We start from the raw sequence: 23,891 nt of genomic DNA, 5'->3' as shown, positions 1-23,891 counted from the left end.
AAAGGTCGCCCCAGCTGCCTTGCTTGTTCCCTGGCTGGTTTCTGTCTCTTTCATGCTTGATCGGCAGGTGGATGTAGGTTCATGGTGCCCGTGGGGCCTTGGGAGAGATTCTCCAGCTCCTCACAGTCTGTCTCTCTCTTCCCCTGTCCCCCTCAGTCTCTGTCTTTTCCCTTCCCTGTCTCTTCCCGCCCCCAGCTGCAAGGAGAGATTGCTTGGTGGAATTGTTCCATGCAGAACCAACACCCCTCCCTCCTCCGCTGTGGAGCCAAACCGACCCCAGGGGGGACCCTCCCATGCTTTATGATCATTTCCAAGGAAATTTGCTTATGAAAGCCAAAGAAAGTAGCTTGGGCTGGAGCCAGCTGGGCTGGAGTTAGAGACTCTGTTCCCGCTTCCCTCCTTCCCTGTTTGCACTTGGTTTCCCCTTACGCCGGATGATCCTGCTTTACAAGTGGAATTGAGTTAATTCCTTATTGCATGCAGCATTGCACTCACTCTCACGCGCTCACACACGTCCAGTCACACTTTCCCAGCCTGTCTGGCTGCTGCCCATCAACCCTGGGCTCCCACACACAGCTCTGCTGATGGCCGTCCATCCTGACCTGCAGCCCCCGCTACTATTCCAGTCCTGAGCTCTTACACACACCTCTGCCAGCACCCCTCACTCCTGCCCTCCAGCCCCTCTGCTCTTCCGTCCCTGAGCTCTCACACAGCACTCTGCCCATGCCCCTCAGTGCTAAACCTCTTCCCCTGCTATTCCAGCCTCCTCTCCCGCAGCTCTGATGGTGCATCTCAGGCCCATCCCCTACTCTTCTGCCAGTGCACCCTCTGTCTAGACCTCCAGCAATCCCAATGTCCCCACGAACACCTCCGCCGATGAAACCCCATCCCCTCCCCACCCCGCCTTGGCTGGCTCGCTCTGCCCCTGGATGGGATGAGGAGGAGAGTGCCTTTCACAGCCAGGCCATGTGGTCCCTCCGGGAAGCTCTGTCTGCCCCATGCTGCTTGGTGAATACTGTGCGGAGAGCGCTGATGCTGCGAACAGACAGATCTAAAGTATCAATCCTCCAGTCACCTCTAGGAAATGCTGTTGCTACGGTTCCTCTGCTGACCTGCTGGGCTCTGTACCGACCTTCCCTCATCTGCATGAAAGGGGCCCCTCCTCTCTCGCTTTCTCATTTAATCCTTTCAAAATTTGTTTTCCTTCACTTACACCATGAAACTCGTTTGCAGCCTGACGTGAGCTGCGCTCCCTGCTCCCCCATCCTTCAGCTGCACAAGTGACATTTAGAAGCTATTGAAAAGCTGCTGTTTGCTTCAGACAGCCTTTCCTTCCTCTCCTCCCCCTCACGGGTCTCCTGCGGGGTGTTAGGCTGGGTCTGGAGAACATCACAGTCTCTCTCTCTCTCTCCCTCCCCCCACACTTGTGAGTTTGGGTTTGGGAAAGGGAGCTTGGCAAAGAGGATTCTTTACCCATGATGTACGTAGTACGTCTGGGGGAGAGGAGATGCTCTCCACCCAGATGGATCTGCTTCTTAAACTATCAGCTATGTTCTGCCCCGGCTGGTTGGTAGCAGGGCAGCTGCCCCCTTCCCTAGATGGGCCCAGGCTGGTGGGAACCAGGGCAGCTGCGCCCTTTCCTGGATGGGCCCAGGCTGGTGGGAACCAGGGCAGCTGCGCCCTTTCCTGGATGGGCCCAGGCTGGTGGGAACCAGGGCAGCTGCGCCCTTTCCTGGATGGGCCCAGGCTGGTGGGAACCAGGGCAGCTGCGCCCTTTCCTGGATGGGCCCAGGCTGGTGGGAACCAGGGCAGCTATGCCTTTGTTGCTGACTCAGCCTGGGACCTGACCCAGCGATATAAAATGTCGGCGCCATTTTCTGGTAGGGAGGTAACTGGAGGCTGATACTGAGGGGTCTGCAGGGAGACTCCTAGGAAGAAACCATGCATGGGAGAAAACTCGGGCTAAGATCTACGTTCTGTTGTCATATAAGTTAATGGGAAAGGGGGGGGACACTTACCCAGTGTATGTGTGCTGAGGTGTGTCTGGGTGTGGAGCCCAGCCTGCTCACACCTGTGGAAATGGCATGAAGTCACACACAGAGGTGTATGAGTTCAGGTGAGGGGCAGATGTGGGGTGGGAGGAAGCAGCAAGGGGCAGCTGAACTTGTAAGATGCCACGGTCTTGTTTTTGTGAGAGAGAGATCCCTCCACATGGAGACGTGGCTGTGAATGCGAGCTACAAATGGGCTCTAGAGAGGGTGTTTTTCAGATTCTCAAAGGGTCGCTGACTCCTTCACATCACAGTTTCCATCCTGGGGAGATCTCCTAAATTCCATCCTGTCCTCCACCTGTCTGCCACTGAGCCCTAAATGCTGCCCACACCTAGCAAGCCTTAAAGTCCACCTTACAGACAGCTAGCGAGCCTTGACTCCTGCCCTCCATTCCCCATCCTGAGCCGTAAGTCCCACGCTCTTCTCAGCCATTTCCCTCCTGGCAGCTTGGCAAGGTTCTGGGTCGAGGGTGGGCTGGGGAGTGTTCTCCGGGTGAGGCTGAGATGCTTGAACTGTGTTTGGGAGAAGAGAGGAAGCCAATGCAAAGCTGGAGCAACCTGGTCAGGCCCCACTTTGCCCTTCCCTCTCTGAGGCTGGTGCAGGGTTGTCCTCCACCAGGGCTTTGCCCTGTAGAGATAGGGAAGGCACATCAGGTCCCATCTTATCCATCCCCTTGAGCACATATTGGTGGGCTCAGTCTGTTTTCCAGGACTCCATGTAGCCCAGTTTTAAATGCCTCTAGAAAATCTGAATGAAGAAGTCCATGCTCTGTGTGTGTGTGTGTGTGTGTGCGTGTCAGAGAGAGATCAGACGGCTCCCCGTCACCCTCCCTGCGAGGAACGCCCCAGCTGGACTCTCATTCCTGCACCATGGATAGCTCTGCTGCTCCGTCTCTATCAGAGTCTTGTAAAAGATTCTTTGGAGGTCAGCGGAACGGCCATTTTCCCAGCAGGAGGCCAATTACACAAAATACCTGCTCAGCCATTTGGGGGCTGTTACTGCAACACACGGGCTCCTGTACGAGGCCTAATCGCATCCCAACTGCCAGTGCTCGCAAGCCCTTGAAATGGGGTTGATTAGGAGGCTGGGGGATTCTGCAGCCTGGCAGCGCAAGTGCTTTGGAGGAGCCATTTGTCAGCTGCGGAGGAGGGAGGAATCGGGTTTCCTAGTCACTGCAGGACAGCGAGGCTGCATGGCGTCTGAGCCCCGTGCAGAAACACCTTACCAGTGTGCCAGCCACATCCATCGGTGGGTAGCCATCCAGCGCACCAGCGGGATGGCTCTTTGGGGAAAGACGGTGCAAATGCAGCTGGTGCATGGGGAAAGGTCATATAGCTCCTGATCCTGCAATTGATTATTCACAAGCTTGGCTTTACTCATGCAAGTAGTCCTGTTAAGGTCAATAGGCTTACTCGGATGAGTAAAGCTACGCACTTGCCTGAGTGTTGGTGGGATCAGGACCCACATCACGGAATCACAGAAGCCAGCATTTCCTTTGCTGGTCTGCCCATTACCCAGTGTCCTTGGGGTGTTTCCCAAGAGCAGCCAAGCAGAGCTGGGTCCTTGCCCTTGTGCTCCCCAGGGATCGGAGCAGCTTTGTGTTCACACCCCCTCATAGCGCTCCAGTACCTGGTCTGGTGGGGGTTGCTCTCAACAGAGTGGGAAAGAAGGAAGCCAGGCAGAAATTGTGAGAGAAGCAGAGGTGGTGGGCAACAGTGATCTCCCAGCCTTAAGGTGGGTATTCACCCGGGAATATTTATTGCTGCCTAACCTTTCCCATTTGAGGAGCCGCCCTGTCGCCATCTCCTTCCCTCCCCTGTTCATTCTGTGCCTCTGCTCTTCATCCCACCTCCCTGCCCCTAGCCTCCCTCCCGCCAGCTCAGTCCAGCCCTCCAGTCATGGGCTCTCTGCTCCCCGGGGGATTCGCTCTTTTAACTGGTTCTTTCCCTCCTCCCCTGGAGACGCAGAATCAATTCACTTGGGTCCAATCCGGTGAGGTGCCGAGTGGATCCTCGATCCTGCTGGCTTCAGTGGGAGTTGAGAGGGCTAAATCTTCTCTTAAACCGTCCCTGTCTTTGTAGCGTATGGTTCGGCTTCGCTCACTCTGAAGCACTTTGGGATGCTGGGTACTGACGGGCACAATATAAAAATAAATGGCATGGTTGAACGGTAGCAGGAATGTTGGCTTAATGGTTCTTGAAGGTTGTATCTGTTACACAGCCCGTGGGGGAAGCCTGTGTCTTTAGAAATGCAAAGCCTGGGAGAGATGCTGCCGTGACTGGGGGCGAATAGGTGGGGTTTGGGGCATGGGGTGGGAATTACTGACAATCTGTGCTGATTTCTTCCCATGCCACTATTTCCTGTGAACAGGGGCAATGGGAAATGCTTGGGGCAAAAGGTAGCTTCTGTGTTTTCCGAGCAGTTCTGTGCATCCCCGCAACGGTGCATTAACTGCATTGTGCCTGGAGCTTTTATTTAAAGGAACATGAGGGCTCTTTAGTTTAGGCACCAACCAGCAGGGTTTGTTTGAAACACAAATGTATTTTACAAAGCTTAACTCTAGAACCATCCACTCTTATGAATGATTGGTGTCACAGTGGGGCTATTATGCTAGGCACTGTACAGACACCTCGTAAGAGGTAGTCCCTGCCCCCTAAAACTGGAAGGCTGAACAGAGCAGAAGTGACACGGACACACAGAGAGTGTGCAGGGACTTGCACAAGATCACACAGCAGCTTAGTGGCAGACCGGGGACAGAGAACCCAGGTTTCCTGTGTCCCAGTCCAGTGCTTTATCCATTGGACAGCACTGCATCTCCTGCTTGGAGTCCACATCTCCGTAATAAAAAATTGCAAAGAGGTTGCCATTTGGCTAGTATGAAAACACAGGTTTGGCCTAGAAATGATCAGATGTGCCCTGATAGCAAAGCAAAATGTCTGTGTGCAGGGTGTAGAAAATTGGTCAAGTTGTTCTTGAGTTACAAATCATTCAGATTTTGGGGCTAGTCAGTTGCAGCTTCATGGTGTTAAGATATGAAACAGAATTCCTTTGTAAATCCAGTTTTCATTCCCCTTCTAATTCTGCACAAGAGAAATCTTTCTCAAATGACAGGACCTGTCTTTACTTTCAGGGTTCACTCAGTGCCTGTTTTAACATCTGAAGGCAATGAGCCAGCCCGTTCTTTCGAGTGGGTGCTTAAAATTCACACTTCTTTGTAATTTTACTCCTCTATCCTTTTTCGGTCCATCTGGCTTGATGATAACACTTCACACTTTCCATGCAGTTAAGTATAATTAATGGTGACCTGCAGTAGGGGGTGGAGGAGGGATTGAGTTCCTACCCTGGGTTGTTTCTTTGTGATGAATAAGGAAGACTGGAAAGTTTTTGTTTGTTTGTTTAAATTTGACTTGATTACAATGTTAGAAAGTTATCTTATCTAGCCAGAAGATACTCTGGTGACTGGCGAACTAGTGCAATGCAGAAATCACCAGAAACTTGAAAGTTGTGTAACTGAGCCCTCTGATTCAGGAAGGTCCCTAAACATATACTTAATTCCCATGACTTTTGTGGGACCTACACATGGAGTTAAGTGCTTTTCTGATTAGGGATGCTTTGCTGAAAGGTGAGGGGGAGGCTGAATGAGGAAGGCATTTTTAATTGAGAGACGCTTTGTCTTGTATTTCATTTTGGTAATACTTATCTAACTCCAATGACTAGTTAACATTTTGAAGAAAAGACATCTTTGTTAAAGATTCAACCATTCACTAAGGTATGAAACCTGACAATATGCATTCTCTGAGACATCTATCACATCCTCCAGTAAAACCAAGGGACACCAGGCATGACATTCCTGATATTTGTAAGGTTAAAAAGCAAGCAGAAAAAACCCTACAACCCCTCCCCCCGCCCTTGAGCTTTCTTTATACATTCTTTATACATAAAGAAACAAAAACAGGGCACAAGCTCAATTTAAAAAAAAAAAGTTCTTTGCACGTCAACTTTAAATATAGTGCTTTGGTTAATTAAAATCCTTAAAGAGACATAGAAACTTCAGCCTTATTATTAGGCATAGTGGTGCACTGAAACTGAAATATGTATCCTTTGTGCAGCTTAAAACTCCTTAGCATGTAAAAGCGTGGAGGTGAACACTAGCCTCAATCTTGCAAACCTACCTGTGAGTAAAGTTACTCGTGCAGGCAAAGTGTTCACAGGTTCGGTGCCATCGTGTGAAACGGAAGGTTGATAAATATCCACATATCCTCACTGTTGATACAATCTCTTAAATGTGTGTAGGTAAACCAATCCCATTCTCCCAAACCCTTACCTCTGCCCCCTATTGCCCACCTGCCATCCGTATAACAGCGTCAGTGTCACTGGTCCAGCGGCTGCAAACAGTAAACAGCCACGCTGGTGGAAAGCAGCATTGTTTTTCATAATCCGAGGCATTGCTAGTAACGCAGAGAAGAGTTGTTTTTAATTATATGGGCACAAATTTCTGGTGTAGCCAATGTGGGTTAAAGGAGTTACATCAGGAATGGATTTGGCCCAAGTTTTTTTCTCCCGGGAATGTTCCTTTCCGAGGTGAAATGTCAGTCGCTGTGGCCCTAGAAACATTCGGTCCTTTTACGTTGTAAAATAAGAATAAACGCCGGCTCTCCTTTCTGCTCAGACTTGGGTTTGTAGTCTGGGCACTTTGAGAGGGAAATGTAGCGCTCAGCCATTTCCTTTTCCCTTTAACAAAAGCCACACTTGGTGGTGAGCAGCTGTGTCAACTGTGGAAAGCCCTTTCGGGCCATTCTCTTTCAGTTCGCCCCTCACTCACAGCTGAAGAGTCACTCATCCTTCATGCATCTTATCTCTGGCTTCCAGCCGTTGCTCTTTGAACTCTGTCCCTTCCAGCATGGTGTTCCTGGTGTGGAGAGGCATCTGCCAGCATAACTGCCTCTTTGGAAAATGAACGGCGAGTTCCCCCCTTTCCTTTTTATCCCAGTGGCAAAGTGGCCTGTGATTGGAAAACACTTTTCCTGTGTCCCAGCACCACCCAGCGCAGTGAGGGGAGCCAGGCGGATACTTACTGGGTTTGTTTGTTAGGAATTCTTGTACAGTTTCCCTGAAATTAAGAGGGATCCAGAATGTAAACGCTTTTGGTGAGCTGATTGATTTGTATTCTTCCTATGCACGGCTCTAATGCCATTGGAGGAGCTCAAATTACTTGCAAACCCTAAGTAAGCCTCCCAACACTTGTGAGGTAGGCAGTATTGTCCCCGTGTACGGGTGGGTAAAGTGAGGCACGGAGAGATTTATGGGATTTGCCCAAGGCTGCAGAGCGAGCCATTAGGAGAACCAGAAATAAAGTCCCAACTCCAAACACTGGCAACACTTCCTCCTGTGTTGAGCGAGATGCCAGGCTGCTTACGGTGCCATGGTGCTGCAAGTACTGGGGGCTGGGTAGATGAGTAAGTGGGATCACGTCACATCATTTCCATGGCTAATACCAGGCCAGATGTCAGAAGGCCTCAAGTGGATTTGGGCAAACATTTGGCTTGCGCTTTGATGAGACCTAATTCCGAGGGTCTCCAGATTATTATTGATAATATTCTGGGCCCTGTGCATGCTGAACTGAGGTTTCTCGACCAGGTGCACCTGAGGGAAGGAACTTGAATATGATGCGGGGAGAGGAGAATGGTAAAAGAGAGAGAGGTGTTTTAAAATCAAAGCCCAAGCATTACTGCCAAGTCCCATGGTGTTTGTGACGGTATTTTACTGGGCCTCAAGTATATTTATAGGGGAACATAAATCATACATACATGCCCTGTGATGAGTGCTGCACACCTACAGTGTATGTATCTCTAATTAACCAGCCATGGAGAGTGAAATAGGATTGGATCCTACAACCCCAGAAACGTTGGAAAAAGCCAGGCGTGCTCTCCGAGCGGTGCCTACATTTATCTTTCCTGCAGCAGTGTTTAAAGGGGAAAGGGAGTATCAGGAGAGTTTGATAGGATCCAATTAAATTCCAGCAGATAAAATAATGATGAATTGCAGTTGAGCCCCAGTGAGACACGACGTACATTACAGCCGTCCCCACAGTGCGGGGAAGGAGTTGAGGTCATCAGCTAGAGGAAAATAGGACACAGCTGCAACTGTACCGTTCCTACAGAAATGCAATCAAGAGCAGCACACACATGAGAGTGAGGAGAGAACATGTGAGAGTGTGTGTGCGTGTGTGTACAAGAGGGAAGTCTGAGTGTGTGCGCACTGAGTGCATGGAAGGCAGATATACCATGCCAATAAAGCATACAGTTCTGGGAGAAAAGCAGAACAGCCCAGCTTCCTGCAAGGGCTGCTCTGAATAGGTCATGCATCACATGCCTCTGAGGAGCCTGGACAGGCTCCTGCATTCTTGCTGGGGTGGGGGCGTAGTTTTGGTTTGTATGAATGGGGGCAAATGGAATTTGTAGGAGCAGCTCTGAGCAGAAGGCTACAGAGATTCTTGTGCATAGATTTCCTGTGTCTCCCTGTTGGATGCTGGGAAACTGAATTCTCAGGGGTTCCTCTTTGAAGGCCCCACTTTGCCAACAAATCTTTCTCCGCAAAGAGGACAGGTTCCAGCTGCCCTTGGGGCCCATCAACCCCAGTCCAAGTTCAGCCAGAGGGATAGAGATGGGGCACACTGAGGCTGGGAGTCAAGGGGAAGAGTGGGTGTAATGACTTTGTCACTGCTGTCTGGGGCTGGATTCACACACTTGCACTAGAGGTGAAAAGCTCATATCCCTGTCCCAATACCCTGGACCATATAGACCCGCAGGTGCTTGTGCCTGAGAGGAAGGGATTAGGATGGTATGAGATGGTATAGCTATGAGGATTGAGATGAAATTAACTGAAGGAAATTGTAGGCTGACAATCAGGAAAGTCAGTGAGATAGGATTAGGATGAGTTTTGAGAGAGATGGTGGGAGCTCTCTCGCTTGAGTGATTTCTAGCTGGATCGGATACACTGCAGGGAGCAGTTGGGTGCAAGCTGAAGAGGAGTGGGCAGGCAGGGGCATCAATGAATTCAGCATTCCTAGCGAGACTCCACTGTAGTTATCCCATGCTCGATCTTCCAGGGAGGCTGTTCTCTTCTGATACAGCAAATGTGAGATCAAGGGATTGGGACCAGGGAACTCCTGACTCTGCTGCTGAGTCACTGTGTGACATTGGGCATGCCCCTTCCCCTCCTTTCTCATCTGTAAAATGGGGCTAATGCTGACTTACCTCCCAGGTATCAAGCATTCCATACATGTGCTGAGTATTCTTATTCTGCCAACCTGTCTGGAGCAGGGGAAGAGTTTGCATGCGTGTCTATCTGATATGTATCTCCTTAGTCCTGTGCCCCGTGGTGATGCATGTGCTGAAAGTGGCATGATGCAAGAGAAATGCTCACCGGGGGGGGATAGTTTGCTACCCAGGCTGCAGTTCCTATTTTTGTCCCCAGGCAGCACATTTCCCTTCTTTATGGCTCCTCCCCAAATGTGCCCGTGCTGCTTGTGTCCTCAAAGGACTGTCTGATTAACCGAGGGGTTCTTAAGCTTTTTCACAGTGCAAAGCATAGCTTCATAGGAAGACTGTCTGCTAGGCAAGTCCCCCCCCATTTGCCATTGCCCAAACCCTGCCTCCCTTCCTATTCCCCATCATCACAGAACAGCCCGCTGGCAACTATAGCCATTGATTAACTGGGCACTTAATCCTACCAAAGAGTTTAATGGATGTTTAATTTCTTTTAATGCAGTTTAATAGCTACAAACCAGGAGGAGCCTGCACCATGTGACAAACTGGCTCTCTGTGGCTGTGGTCTGGGAATCTTTGGGTTAAGTGACATGTAATAACTCACTGAACAGTCTGGCCTGCCCTTCTGCATCAGTTATTCACTCAGCCCAGCAGAGGGAGCACAGGTTAAAGGGGAACCCAAGGCAGCATGGCGTAGTGGTCTGGGCATGGGACCCAGGAACACCACAGTCCCAGGCTTGGCACTGACATTGATCTGGGCCAAGTCACCTCCCCTATTTGCACTTCATTCACTCATCTGAAAAAGGCAGATGATAAGGATGCACTTACCTGCCTCCCAGAGTGGGGAACTAGTTACTTTGTGTAGTCTTTTAAAGTGCAGAGTCTTACCGCTATGGACGTGTGAGTGTCCTTGTTATTAAATAACATCTTTACATTGAAATACAAACACTGTTTGGGATTCCAGAACATGCACAGAACCCATCTGTGTAGCCTTCGACAACAATTGGAAATCAGCCACCTCGTTCCTTAACTGCCAAGTCCCGAGGTCAGGAATCTGTTTCCCTTGTAACAGTCATGACCGGTAAATCGGTGTATGGCATGCAGCAGCTTCCTTGCTCTGCCATAGGTGTTAGTGATGCCATCAACTATTGTAGGAGAGAATAGCTTGGAGCCCCGATCTCCGACACTGAAGGATAAAAAGCCATTCAGCTCACCTTTTGGGAGATGCTGATTTGGGAAATCCACCTGGCTCTTCTCATGGGCATCTACCATCTGATTCAGATGTTGCATGAATTAAAAAAAAAAAAGTTTCCATTCACCTTTAACAGCAGTGAACCTCCTATCTGATGCTTCCAAACCCAGGGCCTGATTCTCCCCTGCCTATTATCTCATGTCCTTTACATGTGCAATACCTGATCAGAATGGGTGTGTTGAAGGCTCACTTTGCACAGGCCTAAGTGATGGTGCAAGGCTATGGAGAATCAGGCCCTATTCTAGCTAGAGGATTTCTCTGGTGCCTGTCACTAGTATCGAAACATCTGTCACAACAGTGTCTGTTCAGACCTGTTGGATTGTCCCAAGAGCTCTGCTGACATTGGCGCTGACCCTGGTGCACAAACATGGAAGTAATTTACACACAAAGGCAAAGAGCTGCAATCAGCTGCAGCTCCATGCCTGAGAACATGTTATTTTTGGGGGGAGAAGGGTTGGCGGGGGAGTGGAACCCTAGAGTCACAGATACCAGAGCCGCAACTGGCCTGCGAGCTCGCATCCAGCCCGTTGTCCTGATTAACTTGTTAATGTAGGTCAACCCCAAAGAGGGCAGACCCTGGAAGGAATGAGAAGGGATTTTCCAGCTCCTAAGACGGGTAAGAGTGTAAAAAGAAAAAGCCGGGTGTAAGTAGGAGGGAGGTTTTGGCTGTGCTTGTGTAACACTGGCCAGTGGTGTCAGACTCCTGGCCTGGGAGAAGATTCGCTGGCTGCTTTCCCCACCACTTCTCCTACACACCCACTTCCCCTGGCTTCCCCTGCTGGGTTTCAGGATACGTGTTGGGCTCCCTTCCTATATGTAACGTTCAAGGAGACGCTTGCGGCTGTTCTGGAAAGACCAAAAGGCTGGGTTGGCCTCCCTCCGGTTGAGTAATGGAAAGACGGGCAACTGCCAAGTTGGCCCAGGAAAAGCTGAGCCCAAAGGAAGGAGCACTTGTTTTCCCAGGGATCTCCCTGGGGTGGCTGAAAGAGATGAGAGCGCATGTAAGGACATCTTGGGCGGCAGGGTTTAATAATTCACAGCCCTCTGTAACCCTCCCCCTTCCCTGCAGTGGGAGCTGCTGGACTCCCCAGCTAAGCGACCATGGAAACAACCAGCCAGGGCTGCCAGCTCTTATCTTCCCACTTGCAGGAATAGCTAAGGTCCATTTCTGAACAGAGCAGTGTGTTTCCCATGCTGTGCACTGCTGACTGCCCTGCTGGCGGGGGCCAGGCCTAATACCATCAGTGGAACATAACAGGGGTGCCGTGGAACCAAGGAGAGGTGCGCTCACACCTGCTGTAGCACTGTGTTGTCAGAGTCTCTGGATTCTGGCCTGCTGAGTGTTGGCTTGCTAAGTGAGCTTTGTGCTTGAGGAAGGGGCCCAAAGCCACGTGCTCCGTGATCTCTGTGTTTGGGAGGCGGGACGGTCTAGAGGGAAGTGCAGGGAACCGGGAGTCAGTCTCAGCTTACATGGTCCCTGGCTTTGGGATTGGGAAGAAACATCCGCTCCTGGACCCCAGACAAGGACCCTGGCAGTGGTGGCTCGTGGACCTCAGCAGGTGCTGTAGATTGCATTCCATGCTGGTTGCTGCATGTGTATTTAAGACAAGACCTTAATAACCCAGGTGCTGTCTGCTCTGGGGGACTGTTAATGATTCCACAGCACTTTTCACTGTGCGCTAGGCTAAAAAGTTGAGGTGTGTGCCAGGGGCTGCCCCTCTCCATGCCAAAAAGGGCTGCATTTCAGCAGTGCTGGCAGGGTACTATGGGATACTTCAAGTTGTACTGCGTGTCATGAGCCCTCTTCCTGTCCACGCACTAGGATGGCTGGGAGGGGAATCCAAGCCTCTGCTACTCTGTGTCCCTGGGGTGTTTCAAGCTCCTGGAGCATGAATGGAATCCAGCCACTGCCCCAAACTTGAGGTCTCTAGACACATCTCAGGGTGCAGACCTTCTATGTCGCACCCCCCTCTGAAAGTTGGAGCCCTCTGTCCAGCCTCTCTGGTTGCGATGTTGACACTTCAGATTCCCCGTTTACTCAACACACCCTGTCCCAGAACTCCACCCCAAAGGTATGAAGTGTCTGGTTTCCAGTTTCAGCTCCAGGGACAGACTGCAGTTGTGAAGCAGCCCGTACACATACACTTTTCTCAGTCTAACTGCTTGATGCTCTTCTATCCTTAATCATGTAAAGCACAGGAGAGTGCAGATCATACAAAACAATGCACAGCTGAACCCGCGACGGCCCTCACTTCCTATCTTACCCTTCCTTGTGAGCCTTTGGGGGACCATCTCGGCGCAGGCAGGCAGGATGTCCCGTCCTCACGCAGGCTCTTCCATGGTGAATGGCCTCTCCCTTATGGACCTGAGAAAATGGCCCCCAAACAGACCAGCCTCTACCTATTTAAAACCTTTAACCCCTCTGCATCAGGGCAGCTTCCCCACATGAGCGAAAACCCCTTTGGGTGACTTTGTTGCCAAGGTGACCTCTCCACCTCCTAAACCAGTTCTTCTGGGCAGGGACCAATCTTCTGTCTACTGGGAATAGATTTCAAAGGACTGGGTACTTAGCTAACCTCTGTTCTTCTTTTGCCACCAGCCTTTGGACCGTCACCCCAGCTTGGAGGCAAACAGATCATGGACAAGGCAAAAGGCTGCTCATTCAGAATGGAGTTTGCCTGACACAGACACACAGGGCTCATAATCACACAGAATTCATAAACTGTACAGACAGATTTCCGATACATCACACTGTGTGTTAGAAATTAGAGATGGGTTTGATGTGAATACTCCTGACCTTCCAAAGGACTTGAAAGCTGAACCTCAAGCCAACCGTTCCTGTCTACATGAAGGGCTGAACTGAAGCCCTGGCTCCAAACCTCCTATAGGGCTGGGGGTGTTTGTAATTGGAATCTGAGTTGTATGGCTTCATCTCATCTCGGTAGCGAAGGTAATACATTACTGAAGTGAACTTCAGAACCAGGGCAGAACTGTCACCATTGGTCATGATCATTCATTAGTTTGGCAGAGCGAGAGCTGACAGTGTGTGCCCTTCCTGCCGTTTGTTCCCATTTCTCTGGGCACTTTGCTCTGCTCAGACAGTGACTCCCTTCCAGTGCATCCTTCCTTGCCTGGGCCATGTGCCGTCGCTCCAGGAGTCTCTGAGTTAAGTGGGGAGGCCTGTTCTTCCAGAGGCAGATACGTAGTCCATTGGGTCTGTCTCCTCCCAGCCTCCCACATGTGCGTCTTGCTGTCTCCAGGGCTGGTGTGTGAAGGGTTAATCATCTCTCTTCTCCTCCCACCCCCACCCAGAAGGAACTCATTTCCAAAAGGAGCTGGGGCAGAGAGATGCAAATAAGAGTTTTGGACAGCTGCAGGCTGGATGCCTTCCCGAGATGCCAGGGCCCCAAATGAGACATGTCAGAGTACAAATTGAAAATGCCAATTTCACTTAGGCTGCCATGCTGCTCGTCACAGCTAAATCCTGCTCCGTCGCCCCTCCCCCAACTCCCACTTCCCGAGGCTGCCGATTGATGGTTTCCACTCCTTAATGTAGCTTGTCCCTCTTAGGGGGTCCTTCAGGCTCTGCCCACCTGTTGAGGTGGAGGTAGGATAGAAGGGAGGTTACACCTGCTAAGATCTTAACTCCTAGCCCCTTCTGCTCTGTCATCCTGGGACCAGTGGGGAAGGCCTGCGGTGCTCAGAGGTGAAAGGCTTCATTGGCCCTGATGTGCCAAGGAGGGTTGGATGGGAGACTGCCAAGGAGCACCTCATGTGGGCGTGGGTCTGTGCTGGAGCCGTGCGTCGGTAGGGTGTCGATGGTGGCAGTGCTATTCCGCTGAAGAGGTTGGCTTTCAGCTGAGCTGGAAAATAGAGGCTCTTGGTGGTGTATGAGAATGAATGGCCCAGCGGTGGTTTCAGCTGGATGTGTCATTCTTCTTCACTTCCTGGCATAAACTGCCATGCACCACTGAGCAGTCGCTGCATATTGTCCCAGAGGTAGCTGCATTTCACTTGTGTGCGTGCGCGCGCGCCGTGCATGGATTGTAACCTGTGGTGCGGCCCAGGCGTGGGAGGCTGGTGGGGCAGGCTGTCCAAAGAGATCAGAATGACCCCAAGTGCTGCATGTGTCACCTCCTGCTGCTGCCTTGGCTTCGGAGCAGCGTTGCTTTGCCCCCTCTCCTGGGCCATCCTTCTGCCTCTTGCTCAGCAACTGGCTGCTGCCTGTGGGCACCTCCCTTTCCAGCTTTTGGGAGCCTGGGGATGAGGCGAATGGCCCCGGTAAAGCAGAGCCCTGTGCATGACTCAGCAGTGGGGCTGGCGTGTCTCCTGCTCTGAGCCGCCATGTGGGAAGGAGGGAAAGGGTGGGCCAGCAGGGCTTTCTGGCTTTGTGGGGCAGTTGGTTTCCGCTGCAGTGCTCCCTCTTGGCCAATCCCCAGAGGAGCACTCGGGGGCTTCTCAGCCTGCCAGCTGGGTTAAAGGCAAGACATCCCAATAACCACAGTGCACAGGTTCAGAGGAGGGGAAGGCCCCCATCTCTTCTGGGTGCACCAGTAATGGAGCAGGGGCCTGGGTGTAATCTGGTCTCTGGCCCAGGCAGAGAGAAGCCATGGAGAGCAGCCTCTCCTCCTGCCTATCCCCGTGAATGTAGGGCACGGAGCCCAGGTGTCCCTCTGATTTTACACTGATCAGGGATCAAACACCGGCACTGAGATCATCCCATGCTACCGTCACTGAACTACCAGGCATGCCTTTCCCCATGCAGGCCTCTAGTGGAGGCCAGCACAGCCCGGGTAACAGTTACTGTCCTGCCCACCTGTGCTCTTAGTCCCATCCAGAAAGGCCAAGGAATATGCCCCCCTGCTAGCTAGTGGGTGCTGCTGCAGTAGCTGTCACCAGCCCGATCTCCGAGAGGCTTATCCACAGTGTGCGCTGACACAGAATAGGGCAGTCTGATGTGAGCATGAAAAATGTTCCCTTGCCATATTTCTTTCCGTATGTTCCCTTCTGAGTCCTAACCCCCTTGACTGTGCTCTGGTGCATAGACAGGCAACTAGTATCTTATTCCCTTAGCACCTCCCCCCCCCCCCCCCAAAAAAAAAAAAAAAAGTTCCCAGAGTGCACCTGTACAGACAGGCATACATGCAGCACCGCTGAAATGCAGCCACCTCTGGGAGGAAGGGCAATGGCCAACAGGTGCACAGCAACATTGCACTGGGGAACTCATGGCTAAGGACTGCAGGTTGAAATCCAACTCTGATAGGAGGCGCTGTAGGGTCTTTAGTGTCCATGGAAGGGCAGGCAGGATGCAGGATTTCCAGGTCTCCTGGAAGTCCCCCTGCTCAGTAAGCAATACAGGAGCCAGTCTGTTTACCATTGAAGAGTCTGACCTTGCCCGGTGTGCATGTGTTTAGTTTGAGGTACAAGCTTACACATCTGTGAAAAGGCAGGTAGTGCCCAAATCAGGCCCGCCCCCTTAGCAGTGCACCGAGCTATTGTTTGACCCCAGGGCGCCTGGCCCTGAAGGCTAGTGTGAGTCCCAATAACTCCTCTCCTCTGGCAGAGTCTCCAGTATACCCAGCCCTAAGGGGGGATGACTCCAGTCTGCAGGGATCCAGGTTCGGTCTGTCACTGCTGGATTCATGCTGCTGCCACCCAAGCTATGCAATTCAGCCCGCTGCTGCTGCTTCACACAGATAGGGCAGGATCCTAGTGGCTGGAGCACAGGATTGGTACTCAGGACTCCTGGGTTTTATTCCCAGCTCTTCCACTGACTCACTGTATGAACTCAGGTGACTCACCTCCTCCTACCTCTCTCTTGCTCTCTGCTTCAGTTTCCCCATTTGTAGAGAGCTCAGAGATTCTTCCATGAAAACTTCCATATCTAATTTAAGGTGGTGATTAATTTAGCTCAGGCAATGGGGTGCAAAGGTGTTACTGGCTCCCTGGCAGGAGAAAGCCCCTTCCCCCTGGTACTGGTATCTTTTCGGTCCCATCTGAGGGCTGCAAGGGGAAATGAATCACTTCAATTTTCTCTGAGCCAAGCACAGAACTGGTGTTGAAGGAAGGGATGGCCCAGGGGGCAATGCTGACACTTACCCTCCTACCTCCATCATCACGCCCAGTCTGTGAAGCTGGGCAGCAGAGTAACTGGCAGGGGTTGGGGGTGGGGTCTGAGCCAAAGAGAGCCAATGCGGCAGTGTATGTGGCTCCCAACAAACTCCAACAACCCATGAATCATTCATTTAATCTCTCCTGACACGCCTGTCATTTTCTCCAGAGAGGAGCGGAGAATCTCTCACCAGAGGAGGTCGTTAGCTGTCAGGGAAGATTCTGACTGCCTTCCTGTCTCCCTATTGATTAATCCTCCGCCTGCATGCAGGGGCTGTGTAGGGACTGCTGATGGGGCTGCCAGGAGTTTGGCTCAGGTTAGAAGCAAGGTAGACAGTGTTGGTGGGGAGGAGGTCCGGGGGCAGGATGAGCGGTTTGCTGGAGCTCTAATCTCTGCTTTCTGCGTCTTTGAACTGCCCCCTGCTTACCTCCCCAGAACTTGAGCCTAGCTTGAGTCCCTTAGGCTTTGCGATCCAGGCATGAGAGCGGGGAGAGGAGTTGTGCTCCACTGAAGGTAGAATCCAGCAGCACTTGTGCTCTGCAGAGGGCAGAAAGACAGCTCCAATCTCTGCCATGGTGTGGGCAGCACAATCATTCCATTTAAACAGGCCACCAGGGGAAAACACTCCTTACTTTGGCTGCAGATCGAGCCTGTGTATCGTGAGGACTGAGAGATAATTAATCAAAGCAGTTTCCTGCCATGTTGTTCCCAGAATGGCGCCGTTTCTGGACTGCAGGTGGGCACTGCTCTGGTGAAGACTGTCCTACAGATTTGTTTTATGAGCTAGTGCAAGTGTTGAAGCTGCAGATAGCAGGGTCCATCCCAATGCTTCCCAGAGAGAGACACGTCGACTCTCTGTGCTCCCGGGTTTGGCCTGCCCTAGTCCCTAATGCATGCTTGCCCACATCACAGGGATGATTTTGAGTCCGGATTGCAGTGGGTTGTTAGAGCAGCGAGAGGCCCAGGCCTGCAATAGCAGGGAGAGGGGACTGCTGGTTAGGAGCTAAGGGTGGCCGCAGAGGTGGGAGGACCAGGAGATCTGAATGGCCGTGGGTGCTGAGAGGCAGCATGATGGAACATTGGCAGAGCGGTGAGGAGGTCGGGATTGGAATAGAAGTGGGTGTCTTTGCTTAGGATTGAGGGACGCTGGCAGAGCCATAGGGAATGGGAAGTTGTCCAGTCGGTGCTAGGAGTCTCTGACTGCGATGAGAAATTCCCCCAGATCTGTGCGGCCGTGCATTAGCCCTCCCCTCCCCTCCCACCATCACTGTGCCTCAGTTCTGCACCTGTGAGATGGGGCTAGTAATCCTGGCCTGCAGCTCCTTCCACAGCAGCAAGGAGAGGCGTATGGAAGTGTCCCTGAGGGAGAAGAAGCTGTGATAGGGCACAGTGCCATTGAAAGCAGCTCCCATCCCTGGGGCAAGGGTGGGGCACGCCACGGATAGGAGGCTAATGGTTGTGCTGCTCCTCAGCGGGGAGGTGCTAGAGAAGGGCAGTGTTAGTAGGGAATGGGTCTCGCCACGTGCCCACGTCAAGCAAACCCTGTACAGCATGGCCCCTTCAGAATTGGCTCTGGCTGCAAGGTGCCTATGAGCTCAGTGTCCCCAGGCGGCTCTCGTGCTCCCCCACCTCCTGTCCACTCACCCCCGCAGGATCCTAGGGAATCCTAGTCCTGTGCCCCCTTAGTATGTAGCAAAGCACCCAGCATCGCCCCAGCCCCTCTTCTAGCTGCTGGGGACGGAGGTGTGCTGGGGGTTATTTGTTTATTGCTCCCTGGCATGGACAGTTTCCGGCGGGCTGTGGGATCTCTTTGGTTAATGGGGCTTGTTGCCTGTTTGAAACCCTTGGTTTGTATGACATTTCTTTCTCTGCTAGTTGAGGTCTTTGGGTGGGAGCACACTCTGTCCGTCAGCCGTCAGTCGCTGTGGCACAAAGGCACCCGCGGTGCCAGACCCATCCCTGCTGGCAGGGATCGTCTGAGCCAAGTCTCTTTCCTTCTCTGTGCTCCCACTAGGGAAGTTAACGGGGAGATTTCTGGGCCTCTCTTTATCCATCAGGGCACGTCTGGCTTCCCTTCCCCTCGCTGATGAAGGAGCTCTGCTTTCTTGTGTCTCCCCTTGCAGTATTTCTATGAAGGGAATGACATCAGCGACCTGCCCGTGAACCTGTCCGTGGTGTGGAATGGAAACTTCGTCATCGACAACCCCCAGAACATCCAGGGTAAGCAGGCGGCATGATCTGTCTGCACAGTCCGCTCGCAAGCCTCCCACCCATCAGCCTCCACCTGGGGCTTGATTAGAGCCAGTACCCTAAAGGGGAAGCTCTTCATACCCATTCCCAGCCCCCTGAGCCAGCCAGTTCCTTAAGCAAGATGCATTTGTTCCAGAAGCATGTAGTCTGTGGAGCACCACACTCCAGGCCATCTGGTCAGCACAGATCCCAAGGTGTTAGCTATTCCCAGACATTTGGCTGGCCCATGCAAAATAAGCCAGTGGGTCTCTGCCCGGTTCCTTGTGGGCAGGTGCCCTCATCATAAAAAACACCAATGTGTGGATGACCTGACACTCCTCTGCCTTCCCCTGCAGCTCACCTGTACAAGTGCTCGGCCTTGCGTGAAAGCTGTGGCCTCTGCCTCAAGGCAGATCCGCGCTTCGAGTGTGGCTGGTGCGTGACGGAGAAGAGGTGCACCCTGCGGCAGCACTGCCCAGCCTACGAGAGCAGCTGGATGCACGCCAGCAACGGCAACAGCCGCTGTACAGACCCCAAGATCATCAAGGTATGTCTGGGATGGGGGGGAAGACGGGCCTGTGTATGTGCACACGTGCTGAATGCAGTGCTGGAGAATACACTGCAGGGGGCAATTCAGCACTGGCCATGGCTATGGTGGACTAGCATATTGAGTACCTTTGGTGTGCATGGGCCTGTACAGATAATTACGGAGCCCAGCTTCCTCCCCTGAAGAGTTTAGAGTCTAAAGGAGATGGGTAGCATACAGGAACATGGCTGAGCAGGGAGCAGGCAACGCGGAGCTGGCAGCTCTCGGGCAGGGAAGATCTCCCAGGGAGCAGTTGTTCAGACACCAGGGTTTAATGTTCTCCCACCAGGTACAAGAGCAGAGAGCGTCCGAGTGGAGACTGGGGTTGGGGGGGGGTTTGGAGAGGGAGGCTGCAAGGCAGAGGGCGGATGTACCATTTCAACGGGTGGCTCGAGATATGGGGTGGAGTGTGAGAAGGAGGCAAAGGGAGTGTCAAGGAGACCAGAGCTGACAGAGTGCCGGGCTAGGAACATGAGGAGGGTGGCACAAAGGCAGAGTCCCTCTCTAGTTAGTTATATGCACTTACATATCTATTGTATCGCTCTCTCCCCTGCTTGGGTCTGGTGAGCACGTTCCCCTGGCTCCCTGCCCGCTCTGGTGATGTTTGCCCTTGGCCATGCAGAATTCCCAGCAGCACTAGTTGCTCTCCTGAGTGGGATCTCTCCGGTTCTCTCACGTCACTCTGTTCTGACACATTAAGCCTGAATTCCCTGCCTCACCTGTTGCTGCTGATCCCTTGACACCCATGGGGCTCAGGGCCAGCCTTCCCATGCAATGGGGGTGGGGATGTCACATCTTTCTGTACAGAGGGGGAAGTGCACTTTAGTGGATTAGCGCAAGGGGCTGGGAGCCAGGACTCTGGGATTCTGTTCCTGGCTCCGGCACTAACTTGTGTGTGACCTTGGGCAAAGTCACACCCTGGCTCTGTGCCCTAGTTCCCCCGCTCTGTAAAATGGTGGTAATGATTCCGCATAATTAGTTAGTAAATTCTGGTCACGTGCTTTGAGATCCTCAGATGGCAGGCTCTTAGCCCTGGGCTGCACTTGAAATGGAGGTCGACATAGCTATGTGGCTTCAGGGTGTGGAAAAAGCCGCTGATTGATGCTGTCCTTACCCCCGAGGCAGAGAAAGCTGGGTCAGTGGACGAATGCTCCTGTTGATGTAGCTACTGTTGCTTGGGGAGGTGGTGTTCCTACAGCGACGGAAAACCCCCTTCCGTTGGTGCAGGCGGTACTACGTTCCAGCATGCTGCTGGCATGTAGCTATGCCACTATGGTCCCTGTAGCGTAGATGTGGCCTTGGTATCATGGGTTGTTTGTTTATTATTCCCTCTCCCCGGTTTTGCAGACTAACAGCCTCTCTCTCTGTGCTTTCACGCTCAGAGGCTCCAACTTTCCTCACGTATTCCTAGGTTTTCTTGGATCCTGGTGTAGAATCCCAGGCAAGCCGTGGGTCTGGGTTCTTTCCCCTCTCTTCCCTGCCCCCCGGACAGTGGTAGTTCATCATCTCTGGTCTGTGACAGCTTTTATGACCTTCAGTTAATAAGATTGTGTATATTAATGTTAACATGTCTGTTGGGCCAGGCTCCAAGTGCATTAAGAGGGATTGGTGGGTAATTCTATTTGATGTGTTCTATTTACCCACGGATTCCGGGCCAGGCAGGCCTTGACTGTGTTAATTACCGGAGTCTCAGCACAGTATCTAATCTATTTGGGTTCAGTGTCCTATCAGATGAAGGCTGGAAATGAGAGTTGTGTCTCTCCTGTTCCCCAAAGTCACTCAGCTCGGGCTGGTTATTGGCACTGAGGTGACTATTGCACTGGCCCTGCTGAGAAGTGTAATTCCATTGCAGGCACATGCCTGCCATTCACAGCAGTGGGTGGGAACCCTGCCCCGACAATGCCTGCTTGCCACCCATCCACTGAGATTTTGTTTCAAATTAATGATAAAAAATACTAGTGATTAAGAGCATTGAGCCATCCTATAGCAGAGATGGGCTGAGCTGCAGAGCCTAAGAGACATTCTGCTCTGGGAGCTGGATTGGCCCATCACCTTCCACCCAGGGCCTGCAGCTGCAAGCACTTTATGGAAGGGGGTAAGGACCGTTATCCCTCATTTACAGAGGAGGAAACTGAGGCACAGAAAAGGGAAGTGACAAGGTCCTGCAGTGAGTCAGCTATGGAATTGGCAGAAGGGCTTCTAAGGCCATCCTCAGTTCTAACCACTAGACACACTGTTGCAGACTGTGTGCATGACCCACAAAAGGGTTCATATGACTCCCGTGTTCTAGGTATAGGAGTGTTTTCCTATCACCCCTTTTTGCCAAAGTTTAAATCACATAGGAATTGCCATGCTGGCTCTTAGCTGGGGGCCATCTGGTCCAGTGTCCTGTCTCCAGCAGTGCCCAGCACCATGCTTCAGAGGAAGGTGCAAGAAACTTCCTAGCCTCCAACAATGAGAGATTGGCTTAAACCCTGAAGCATGAGGTTTAATGGCTTTTCCAAAATGTCTGCTAGCATTAAAGCAGTTATAAGAATATAAGAACGGCCATACTGGGTCAGACCAAAGATCCATGTAGCCCAGTATCCTGTCTTCCGACAGTGGCCAATGCCAGGTGCCACAGAGGGAATGAACAGAACAGGTAATCATCAAGCAATCCATCCCCTGTCGCCTGTCGCCAGCTTCTGGCAAACAGAGGCTAGGGACATCATCCCTGTCCATCCTGGCTAATAGCCATTGATGGACCTATCCTCCATGAACTTATGTAGTTATTTTTTGAACCATGATATAGACTTGGCATTCATAACATCCTCTGGCAAGGAGTTCCACAGGTTGACTGTGTGTTGTGTGAAGAAATGCTTCCTTTTGTTTGTTTTAAACCTGCTGCCTATTAATTTCATTTGGTGACCCCTAGTCCTTGTGTTATGAGAAAGAGTTAATAGCACTTCCTTATTTACTTTCTCCACACCAGTCATGATTTTATAGACCTCGATCACATCCCCCCTTTGTCGTCTCTTTTCCAAGCTGAAAAGTCCCGGTCTTGTTAGTCTCTCCTCATATAGAAGCAGACAGTAATCTCCTTAGTGAGACCTCCTCCGATGTCATGTTTGTAGAAACCAGTGGCCCTTCCAGTAAATAACCCCTTTGTTCTTCAAGGACCTGCCAGGGGAGAAACCTAGACACCCCCCCCCCCCCGCCCCGAGAAATCCCACAATCCCATGGGCAAGTTTAGTCCCTTCCTCACAGCTGTTCTCTCCTGGTGACGGAAGAGGACTCAGAGGATTTAGTCAAGTAGTTTCTGCCCAAATCATCAGGGCTTTTAAAAAAAGAATTTTATACAATGTAATGTGACTAGAAAGATTTGTATGATTGATAAACATCAATGAAATCTTGCTTAGGGGGATGGGGAGAGCAGGGTCTGCTATCTGAGGCATTGGATAGTCCAACCTTACAGCCTTCGGCTAGAACCTAAGATCCAGACAGTGGAACTGGCTAAAAACAGAGTGATCCTGATTAGACAGCGGGGACCAAATTCATCAGGTGCCGAAGCAGGCGCACTTCCTGTTGAAGTCATCGGGAGATGCACCTGCTTGCATTAGGGCTGGGTTTGGCCTACAAAAGGTAACGGGCCCACTTAGCTTCACTGCCTCAGGCTGGGCAGGATGAGCAGGAAGGAAAAACAATGTAAAGACTATGAAGTCTGTGATCTACTCATTTTTTATGATCTGGGGGGCAGGGCGTGGAGTGATAGAAGGAGGAGCATTTCTGGGCATTGGGTGTTGAAACATGCCTTGCTCCCTGTCACCTCCCACACTCTACCTGCCTCATCAGCTAAAACAAACACACTGTGTAAATCCTGGCCTGGAAATGCACCTCCTCATCCGTCCAGCAGGAGTTCTCTTCCCGCCACCTCAAGCTAATGTGCTGAGAGCTCTCCAGTCGAGCCCCTTTTTCTGGGGTGTGGCAGCCAGGGAGGATCTCAGCATAGCCCTCTAGGGACGGGCACTTCAAAGGCCTGGCAGCTCTGTTCTAAGGTGACCTGGTAACTGATGCTTCTAGAATCACACAAGGCCAGGCTGATGCTGAGATGCCCACGCAGGAGAACTCAGATGTCACAGGACTGGGAGTCATATTGGCTTTGCCGGCGAGCCATTTGGCCTTCATTTTCAAAAGTGGCCCCTGCATCTGCGTGCCCAGCTCGAGACAACTAGAGCCTGATTTTCAGGAAGTGTTGTGTTCCTGTCACTCCGGTTGAAGTCAGTCGGAGCAGCAGGTGCACACAACACCTGCAAATTAAGCCCAAGTTGTCCCATGTTGGGGCCCCAATAACTGAGGCACCCAGAATTAGCAGACCCTTCTGAAACCATGGTGTGCCTCAGTTTCCCCATGTGTA

The 23,891-nt window shown here is 51.8% G+C and overlaps 1 protein-coding gene across 5 annotated transcripts in view; it reads left to right on the top strand.

Annotated features, from left to right (window-relative positions):
- Positions 1-23,891, top strand: part of PLXNA1 (plexin A1) — a 276,107-nt gene that overhangs the window by 178,910 nt on the left and 73,306 nt on the right. For 4 of the 5 annotated variants that reach the window (XM_043551982.1, XM_007059969.4, XM_043551981.1 and 1 more), the window contains exons 11-12: positions 18,807-18,903; positions 19,269-19,459. In XM_043551982.1, the coding sequence (XP_043407917.1) occupies positions 18,807-18,903; positions 19,269-19,459 (288 nt within the window). Of the gene's footprint in view, positions 1-13,170; positions 13,784-18,806; positions 18,904-19,268; positions 19,460-23,891 lie in introns of those variants that run through there. The other variant, XM_043551983.1, reaches the window with a different exon arrangement.

The sequence above is a fragment of the Chelonia mydas genome, chromosome 7 (genome assembly GCF_015237465.2).
Source record: "Chelonia mydas isolate rCheMyd1 chromosome 7, rCheMyd1.pri.v2, whole genome shotgun sequence".
NCBI lineage: Eukaryota > Metazoa > Chordata > Testudines > Cheloniidae > Chelonia > Chelonia mydas.
This window is presented reverse-complemented; position numbering and strand designations above follow the sequence as displayed.